This window comes from Vitis riparia, chromosome 14, assembly GCF_004353265.1.
Source record: "Vitis riparia cultivar Riparia Gloire de Montpellier isolate 1030 chromosome 14, EGFV_Vit.rip_1.0, whole genome shotgun sequence".
Lineage (NCBI taxonomy): Eukaryota > Viridiplantae > Streptophyta > Magnoliopsida > Vitales > Vitaceae > Vitis > Vitis riparia.
In genome coordinates this window covers 3,205,145-3,215,269 of record NC_048444.1, presented here as the reverse complement: position 1 = coordinate 3,215,269, position 10,125 = coordinate 3,205,145, and the positions used below count along the sequence as shown (strand labels likewise).

Genomic DNA, 10,125 nt, shown 5'->3' with positions numbered 1-10,125 from the left:
TTAATTTAAGTTATTAAATAAATTAAATATATTTGATAAAATAATTTAATCATATGACTTAAAATAAAAAAACAACTTTAAATAATAAATAAAAATAAAGATTAATTGATTAAAAATGAGGAAAATATACAAAATTTGTAAAACTAACTTCCCCGTTTTTTAACTTAAAGAGTAATCAATTTTTTACACAAATATCCTTCAACATGTTTATTATTTATATATATGATATTTTTTTCAAAATTGGGTATTTTTAGGTTGAAAAAACATGAAATATTAGTTTCCAAAGTGGGAAATATCCCTAAAAATATTTAACTTGTTATTTAGTTAACATATTCATCTTACGTTTTTACTCTTATTTACCGATTTTTTTTGCTACTCTACAATCTTCATTGATACTTTACCTCATTTGCTTTATCTATTATTTATGACGATAAATATGTCAATTTTATAATTTAAAATAAGTTTTAAGTTAATTTTATAATAACTTTAATACTTAAAGTCAACTTAAGACATTAAGTTTTATCAAACATCCCCTTGATGTTGAATGTGATTTGCTCTCAAATTTCAACTTATTGTTTTTTTTAAAAAAAAATTAACTTGTAACTTATTTGTCAATATTTTTAAAAAGTTCAATTGATTCAACATTAAGTTAAAAAAAACAACAAACACGAATAGACTGGTTCATGGTTGAGATCGAATGTTGTTATAAAAGGTTTTGAAGGTAACAAATTTTGAATGGATTTCCAAACATGATTAAGAAAAACATCAATTTGATAGATTCGTATTAAGATTAATCATATTCATATTGTATCTGTGTCAACATGCTTAATCCCTTTAATGAAACGGTCTTATTCATTCAAATGTCACCTTTTTTGACACATTTAATTTATGATTTTGTGTGAACAGAGTCAACAGACTCAACACTTATATGACTTCGTGCTGGGTTCTATTCCTACAAAATGAAACGACGTAACTTCAGTATTGCCACAGCCAAACGACGTCGTTACATCTTCACACAAATGGGACTGCGTTCCTATATATTCCTAAAACCCTAATGTTCCTTTCTTTTCTCTTCTCTCCGCAGACAACCCCAGAGATTCAGAGGCCTTAGGCGGTACAAGGTACAAAAGGATGACAACCAGGTTCAAGAAGAACAGGAAGAAGAGAGGGCACGTCAGCGCCGGCCATGGCCGGATCGGCAAGCACCGGAAGCACCCCGGTGGTCGCGGAAATGCTGGAGGTATGCATCACCACCGCATCCTTTTCGACAAGTACCACCCTGGCTACTTCGGGAAGGTCGGAATGAGGTACTTCCACAAGCTCCGCAACAAGTTCTACTGCCCCATAGTCAACATCGACAAGCTGTGGTCCATGGTGCCTCAGGATGTGAAGGACAAAGCCTCTCCTGATAACGCCCCTCTCATCGACGTCACTCAGTTCGGCTACTTCAAGGTTCTGGGCAAGGGCGCGTTGCCTTCCTCGCAGCCAATCGTCGTGAAGGCCAAGCTCGTCTCTAAGATAGCCGAGAAGAAGATCAAGGAAGCCGGTGGTGCCGTTGTTCTCACCGCCTAGGTTTTGAATCTTTCCTTGTTCCGTCCTTTCATTTATTTTGTTTATCAATGGAAGTTGTTAGCGGTTTTTTGTTGAATTGAATTACAATGAATTTTGTTTGGGTTGATGCGCAATGTTATCCTTTTTTATACTCCATATCGGTTCAACTGTTTCGATGGATCTATGTCGATTTTCGGTAGCATATATTTGTTTTTCTTCGAACCCTAGATTGGATTGCAGCAAAAAATTGTTGCAAGAGAGTGAGTCTGATTGATGATATTTGGAGGCATACTTGAGGAGAGGGAATGCACTCTTTTTCTTTCAGTTCTTCCTCTGGTGGAAATGAAATCAATCAATGAAGACTCCCCTTCTTGATTGGCTTTGCTTTGTAGAGCAGTGAAGGTAAATGAAGCTGGGTACTGAGAAATGATGGCGGACACGAATCCCATGTGATTGGGAACTTCGATTCAATTAGTTTGTGGCTCTTGCGTTTTTCTGTTCATTCGGATTCTAATCACTTGCCACATCTTGAATATGAAAGCTTCATTTGCACCTCTGAATCATAATCTCGCCATGTCTCTTTTTTGAAAATTATTCCTTTCTTTAGAATGAAAAAACATTTTATGACAAATTATTTTGTTTTTAATTTTAGAATAAAGGAAACAACTAAAAAAAAAAAAAAGCATTTTTTGGTCTTCAAATGATTTGTTTTTTTTTAATGAAATAAAAAAAACTATTATCGAAAACAGTTACCAGCATACAATTGCTAAAATGTCTTAATACAATCAAAATATTTTAATTATAAAATTATTTTTTTAATTAGATAAATCTTAATACACTCGTAATTTTTAGTAATTTGTTATTTTTAGAAAATAAATAAAGACAAATGACCACTTCCCATTTTTTGCGAAGAGAGAAAAAAACATAGGATGTATTTTCAAAAAATTAAAATAAAGAATTTTAGTTGTCATTCCTATACAAGTTTTATTCTTCAAAACAAAAAATTGGTAATAATTTATATACTTTTATGTAAAAAATATTTATTTATTTTTTAAATTCGTTTAATAACATTTTCAAAACAATTATTTATACTTTATGATGTGGTTATTCAAGCTTTCATGTTCAAATAATATATATTTTTTATTTGAAAACATTATGACTTTTCTTTTATTATAAAAAATATTTGTGATATTTAAACAAATTATATAACGAGATATTTACGGGGTCACACAACATTAAAGCACGTCTAATGAAAAATATAACAATCACCTAAATATTACATATCACATGGAATGACTTATTCACAACTATATATATAAAATTCAGATAGATATATGGTATCTGAAATTTTTCTCCTCTACTTGATATGGGATATCAATTCTCTACACAAATACTATATATTCGTTGTATCACACAAAATCACGAGACCAAATAAACATATATCCATTTAGGCTCAAAGTGGACTATGTTTATATAGTTGTAAGTGGGTTATTACAAATAATATTAATACCGATTCTCCTAAGTATGAAAGTTTATTTAACTATATAACGAGTATATGTTTATTTAACCTCACAATATCATAAAGTACAATATTGTTTATGTATAAAAGGTGATTGTAATATCTTATATAAAACAAGAAAAAAAATCATTATGTACTACATATTTATTAGTTTTTTTTAATTATATAGATATGTTTTTAAATTATAAAAGTTAATTTCAATTCAAAGTGGATAATATCTATATAATTAAAAATACACTATTACAAAATGGTATTAGAATTGATCTCGATCGTAGTATGAAAATTTGTTTAACTTTATAAATAGTGACGATATATATATTTTGAGTTATTTTAATTATGTAGATATGTTTTAAATTTGTTATAACTTAATTCAGAAAGTGGTTAAAATACATTATGTAGTTTATTATATGCTATAAAATGAAAAATATTTATAAATTATAGTATTAAGAATTTTATCAAAAAATTATAATCAACATGTCTATATGGTTATATACAAAAGAAATCTTATTTATTTATTTGTCATATAAAATATATGTACGGTTATAAATAACTAAAAATGGAGGGAAAATTTCACAAATTCCCCAAATGAAAAACAACTAAACTTTACGAAACGCTTGAGGATTATTTTTAAAATAATTCGTGATATTTGAGAATGCTATAACTTTCATATTATAGTTAACAAAATTTCATTATTGAAAACGATTTGAGTTTTTGAAAACTTCCTCCACCCTTATTTTCTTTTGATTTTGTTGGAGACCCTTTTCAAAAACGTTATTCGGAAAAAACCCCCCTGGGACGACTTTCTGTGCATCTACGCCCCTCTATCCCTTTTTTGTGTTCATCTCAGCTTCTCAGTGCTCTACTGTTCTCCCCGAGGTCTCAGAGTCTCTCAACCATGGCCGAAAGCGAGACCCCTAAAACGAGGCGTCGACCGCTGGTGCGGTTGGGGATCTTCCTCATTTCCCACAGCCTCCTCGTAAGGTACTCTTGATCTTTCATGATTGGCCTCTACGTATCCAAAAGTCAGTTTATAGTTTATTGATCTGAATTTAATGATTCTGGTGGTGGGTTTGGCTTGTTGATTTAAATTCGCGATTCTAATGATGGCCTTGGGTGTGTCAGCGTTGTTTGCTGTACAGCGGGGGTTCTGGCTCTATTACTCTTGCCTGTTCTCGCCAAGAATACCTATATTTCTGAAAATGCCCTTATGCCAGGTCAATTCATTCGATCCTTTTTTTTTTCTTCTGTTTTAATACTGGTTTTCGAATCTCTTGGAAGATGGGTTGTGATAATTCGAATGTTTGTAGTCTTGCTGTTAGGAGTTTTCTTAACGCTCGACTTGGTCGCTGAGAATATCGAGGAAATGGAAATAGAGTGAGACTTTAGATCGAGGAAAAAATTGACTCAGCTAAATCAACTAGTTGTGTTAGGTTTGGTTAAGTGAGACGGCTAGTTTCTGAGCCCTAAATGGAGCATTAATGGGATTTGTTTGGTTGCTGAGAAAACCGAGGAAAACAGACGAGTATAAGACCGTGAACCTTATGCTTTATGTTGTTCTGGGTTATGGAAAATGAAAATAACCTAGTTGTGTTGAGGTTAGTTAAGTGAGGCTTTGGGGTTTTGCATAATGTTATCTCAAATTCATAATTCAATTTCTTTTATTTTCCTACTTTTATTGGCTCATGGATTTTATTTTCTGCCTTATTTTGTAATATCCGGAGGTTATGTGTAGGTCCACTGTTAGAATTGCATATCAATTTTTCATATAGCATGGATTACCTTTGTGGTTTCTATGGAAGAATTTGAGTTACTGGTTTCAGTTGCGTCATCCATTAATCTGGCTGAACTGTTAATTCACAGGTTCTGCCAATGCCATGCTCTCTTCTGAAGACATCTCAGAGGCACATAGATTCATGAATGATTTAACTGGTTTGAATTTGAAAACCGGTGAAACAGGCATGTATGGGCTCTCTCTACAGCGTGCTTTTGTGTTTTCTTTAAATTTAAATGGCTTGCTCCTGTATTCTACTGCAGGGTTTGAACATTTTTGTCATGAAACATACACCAACATAGTATGTTTCAGGATATGCATCTGGCACTGAAGACTGATATGAAGTATTTTCTATCTGCTTAACCTGAATAAGCCCTGGGCTTATGTAAATATGTTCCTCCTATGAAATTGTGTTTGTTATTTTTGATGCTTGTCTGCACTTGCTTGTGTTCAATTTGCAAGTGTGCACATGTTTGCGTATGTTTTCTATAAAAAGCAAATATATATGATTCAGTATGTCCAGCCCTCCTAGGTATTAAGTGAAAGCGCTTAGAGTTAAACCATTCATTTTGGCTCAAAATACAAAATATGTAATGCTTTTAGAGATTGTCATAGTTCACTCTGGTACTCCTGGGGTTTCTGATTGTAGCATTTTTCCATGAAGTACGAAGCCTGCACATTGCATGTTTGCTGCTCTGTTCTCTATTCATGTTATTGGATTATTGGATACCTGCATAGGAGAGTTTTCTTGATTGGATAACCACATTGTGGGTGTTTATTCCTGGCAGCATCATTGCTGCACTAAATGTAATGTAGAAGTGCATCATGCTTGATCTTGTTACCAAGATACTTCACTCATACTAGAAACCTGGTTTTCAAATGACTTCCAATATCATTTTGTAACACAGTTGTCTTGATACTTTCATGAAAAATCAGGAGTTGTCCTAGAAACATTCTATTGAATATATGGCCGTAAATCTTCCATTACATAACATGATGATAAATTAATAATGTGGGCTGTCAATCCAAGCCATTATGTTAATTTTTATAGTATTGTGTTTTAGATGCATTTTATGGTTTTATTACAGGATACCTTATAACCTTCTTTACCAAGCAGAGCTTATTACAACATTTGATAAATCAACAGAAATAGTATTAATCCTAAAAAGAGACAGCATGCAAGATAAATAAAGACGGCATTCCCTGCCAATGGATTAAATTTGGCTTTCGTTTGAATTCTGATCAAATGTCACTAGAAGTTATAAGATGATTTGCATTCATTCTAGAACTAGTGGAAAAACATTTGGTATTCTTTTCCCTTTTTTTGTTCCTTTAAAAGAACCGAGTGTTCCCTCATGAACTGTGTGTTCCCTCATTTTCTTAAAAGAGCTTGTCCTGTTGCCAACACTGCACAGTCAGGTTTTCTATCCTGTAGTGATTCTTATCAACTTTTTGTTATGCTTCTTTTCCCTCTTTGCTTGGTTGTAATTGTAGGTTCAAAAAGTTGGTTGGACAATAACGTATGTTCATGTTTTATAGTTCTATAAACCTTCCTGAATATTTACTTTTATATAGCTGCACTATTCTAGTCAGCTATTGCTCGCTATAATTTTTCTGTTTGCAAATTAACTTTTTATTGGTCATTCTTCTTGACTGCTCCATCCCCCTTCCACCCCCACCCCCGTTGCTAGTGCTCACTCTAATTTTTCTGTTTGCAAATTAACTTTTTCTTGGTCATTCTTCTTCACTGTTCTATCCCCCTTCCAACCCCACCCCTATGCCACCCCAAAAAAAGAAAAAAAAGAAGAGGAAATTCAAGTTCAGAATTTCATATACCTCAATAAGGAGAAAAAACTGATGCAGTTCTGTCCCATTTTCTTGTGAGGTTTAACATGTAATCCTTGTTCGCATTCTAATGCAGAGAAAGTTCAAGACTTATAGCACGGTACATGTCAGACTTGGGTGCTGACGTTAATTATCACAAGTTCCACCCTCAACCGAATCAGTTTCGTCCCCTGCACTTCTTTTCCAACTCTGATTCTAGGATAATTCAAGAGAACATCGGTTGTTCATCACATGGTGTTAATACTGTCGGAATAATAAGAGCTCCCCGTGGTGATGGGAAGGAAGCTATTGTCTTGGTGACACCTTATAATTCTCATAAGATTGATCTGGCTGAGGCTTTATCATTGGCTATTGCGTACTCAGTATTCTCCTTACTTACCCGAGTTACATGGCTGGCCAAGGATATTATATGGCTCGCTGCAGATTCAAAATATGGAGAATATACTTCAGTATCTGCATGGCTAAGAGATTATCAAACACCTGTATTTGGTGATTTTGAGAAACCATATTCTGAGATTTGTTATGAAAGCAATGCTTGTCATGGATTGAAAGAGAGTGAAATTACAGAGAGAAAAATATCTGATGTTTTTAGACGTGCTGGGACTATGGCTGCTGCTCTTGTCATTAAGGTTTCAGATGGAAACAAACAGGCTGACGGCACACTCAGTATATATGCTGAAGCTTCTAATGGTCAGATGCCAAACCTAGATCTCATTAATATTGTGAACAATTTAGCAGTACATAGGCAAGGTTTGCAAGTAAAAGTAGAGAAATTGTTGTCTTTACTCGACTCCAAATGGCTAAGGATTTTGGGTGAGGTTTTTGAGTCAGTAGGAAATATAGCTAGGAGCTTAAATCCCCAATGGAAATTTGGTATTCCTGCTGCAGATTATATGGAAGGAGCTGCCACACTTACAAGTTCTTTGTATTACCAGGTGCATAGCACTTTTAGTTTATTTGTTATATTTGTGACAAAAGGGGTTTGAGGGGGAGGGTTTGGGTGGTTGATACTTTCTATTTCATGTACTGCATTTGAAAGGATAAACATATTTGGTTTTTCTCACTAATAACTAAGAGTTATGTTTATATTTCCTGCTGCCAGGCATTGGGTGTTCCCACTGGCTCCCATGGTGCTTTTCGTGATTACCAAGTCGATGCAATTACTTTGGAGATTTCACCTAAAGTTGCTTTGAATAATAAGATCAAGCAAACAGAGTTTCTTCAGCGTGGTGGCCGGTAAGTTCTTATTTCATCTCTTCTGTTTCTATATATAACCTGCCTTTTTAACCATCAAAGGATTCCTAGAAATTTAGGATATCTGAGTAAAGGTTTCGGAAACCTTTGGTTGGATGGATTTTTTGACACAAAAACTTTCAAGGGCTACGGCCCACATATGATGCCTGTAATGGTTCTCTAAGTGTGGGACGGTCTCCATATTTTATTTTCATTATCACTTTCCCATAATTTAAATCTTACTTTTCTAATTTCTAAAGCTGTGTTAGGATCTCTCTTTGACTTCCTATACTTGTACTCTAGTTTTGTTGTCATGGTAGAATTGCTTTGTGTTGCTACACCAACGCCTTTTTTCTTTCTTTTTACTGAATGCTGGTGAAAGCCTTGGTCTCATGTGAACTGTTAAACAAACTCTTGGTGCAAGTTATGCCTATTGTTTATTGGGGTTTGAAGAGGCAAGTTTGAGAATCTTGTTTGTGAATTGGTAGAGAAATTGAACATTTTTCTCATAAGCACTGAAAATACTAACATATATATATATATAATGGGTGATTTTTTAAGGGAAAACTATCCATTTTTCATAAAACATTTTGAGTCTATGTTATTCTATGAATATTCTGCATCTCAAAAGCTACTTTCAGCCAAGAACTAGCATGATTCAGTGCAAAGCTTCTTCCTTCATAGTGTTCTTAAATTCATATGCCTCCCTGTCGATTGATATTCATTATTTGTTAATATACTTTACAGTGATTATTATTGGGGTTCTGGATATCCTTTATCTTGTATCACTGTTGTTTAAGGTTTCTGGGTTGCTTGCTGCAGGTTGATTGAAGGAGTCATACGATCAGTTAACAACCTCCTTGAGAAGTTCCACCAGTCATTTTTTCTTTACCTTTTAACATCTCCTAGCAAGTTCGTTTCAGTAGGAGTCTATATGATTGCTTTTGCACTCCTTGTTGCACCTCTTCCAATAGTTGCAGCTTCTCTCTATTCTGATGCTAATAAATGGGATTCTAGTCTGAAGAAACATGACCCTACTTCTTCCCCAAAGTCTGCTGATGATGAGCGTAGAAACATCCTTCGATCTTGGAAATGGCTTTATGCAGCAAAACAAGTATTCATTATCCATTCTTGGGGTGTTATTGTGTCGTTACTTCCTTATTTGATATGTCAAATGCCCAACTGGATGAGCAAAGTTCTAACCTGGCTTATTTTGGGTTCGCCAATTATAGATGCTGATGCGTCTCAATCTCAGAAAAGGGAATGGGCTATCTTGAAATCAGTGACAATCTCAGCTGCATTTATTGGTTTGTGCCTTATGTCTGTTATTAACTTCGCCACTGCAGAGATTGGGGCTTTATTGTTGGTACCAATGTGTTTATTAGCTCATCCATTGAGGCTGGATGTTAGAGCTCATAGTTTGAAAGCTTTCACCAGGGCAGGTTCTAATCTGGTTCTGGGATTCATTGGATTTCCACCTGCTGCATTTTTTGTGTTGAAAGGTTCATTTGAAGGTTTTGAAAGTGTCAACATCAGCGACTTCTGGAATTGGATCGAGTCCCTTTGGGCATGGAACAGTGCCACTTACCTTTATATAGGTATGGTTCACCTGCCTTGCTGGGCATTATGCATTTGGATTTTGCTTCATCCTTGTTAACACTTCCTCCTAGTTTTGTGCTGTGCATTATTAGTTAGAGCTGAAAAAGACGGATTAAGGCCCTTTTTATATTAATTTGTGTGGGGTGTGTACTCTCCATCATCTGAATTTTACATTGGAAATCTAACTGAATCATAGGCTTGGATGCTAGGGGCTTTATAGAGATTTTGAAAAAAATACAGTAATTTTAAAAATATTTTTCAAGATATGACACTTTTGAAACTATTTCCAAATATTATACGATACTTTATTCAATTGAAAGTTGTTTTTTGAAGAGATAACTTCAATTGACTTTTTGACTTTTTTATTTGAATTGAAGTTATTTTTCAAAAGACATCTTCTAATTGGAATTATAGAAAGGATCGGAAGTTTGAAAATATTTTAATACATATATATATTTTTTAAGAAATGGTATTTTTGTCAAAAAAATCCAGCTTTATGAAATAGAGCAGATGTGACGAGCAAGACTGCATGAGGTTGATTGGTTATCAAATAAATGGTAATATAGAAAGGAAGCTGATTGATCAGACAATTAAAACTTGTAGAGTG

The 10,125-nt window shown here is 34.0% G+C and overlaps 2 protein-coding genes across 2 annotated transcripts; both read left to right on the top strand.

Moving 5' to 3' along the window:
• The first annotated feature begins 1,063 nt into the window (after positions 1 to 1,063).
• On the top strand, positions 1,064 to 1,707 carry LOC117929605 (60S ribosomal protein L27a-3-like). The gene has a single exon (XM_034849939.1). The coding sequence runs from the start codon at positions 1,132 to 1,134 to the stop codon at positions 1,570 to 1,572; it is 441 nt and encodes a 146-aa protein (XP_034705830.1). The 5' UTR covers positions 1,064 to 1,131; the 3' UTR covers positions 1,573 to 1,707.
• Positions 1,708 to 3,919: 2,212 nt separating this feature from the next.
• Positions 3,920 to 9,698, top strand: LOC117930834 (glycosylphosphatidylinositol anchor attachment 1 protein). The gene is made up of 6 exons (XM_034851585.1): positions 3,920 to 4,051; positions 4,193 to 4,284; positions 4,931 to 5,030; positions 6,763 to 7,621; positions 7,789 to 7,922; positions 8,742 to 9,698. Exons 1-6 carry the CDS (start codon positions 3,966 to 3,968, stop codon positions 9,574 to 9,576), a joined length of 2,106 nt encoding a protein of 701 aa, XP_034707476.1. The 5' UTR covers positions 3,920 to 3,965; the 3' UTR covers positions 9,577 to 9,698.
• The last annotated feature ends 427 nt before the right edge of the window (positions 9,699 to 10,125 follow it).

What these genes read in the sequence shown, in the direction of transcription:
- LOC117929605 (XM_034849939.1), top strand. Translation starts at nt 1,132, where the DNA reads ATGACAACCAGGTTCAAGAAGAACAGGAAGAAGAGAGGGCACGTCAGC.
- LOC117930834 (XM_034851585.1), top strand. Translation starts at nt 3,966, where the DNA reads ATGGCCGAAAGCGAGACCCCTAAAACGAGGCGTCGACCGCTGGTGCGG. An exon ending in CAAGTTCTTTGTATTACCAG is followed by an intron (nt 7,622 to 7,788) that starts GTGCATAGCACT and finishes TCCTGCTGCCAG; the next exon opens with GCATTGGGTGTTCCCACTGG. An exon ending in TTTCTTCAGCGTGGTGGCCG is followed by an intron (nt 7,923 to 8,741) that starts GTAAGTTCTTAT and finishes TGCTTGCTGCAG; the next exon opens with GTTGATTGAAGGAGTCATAC.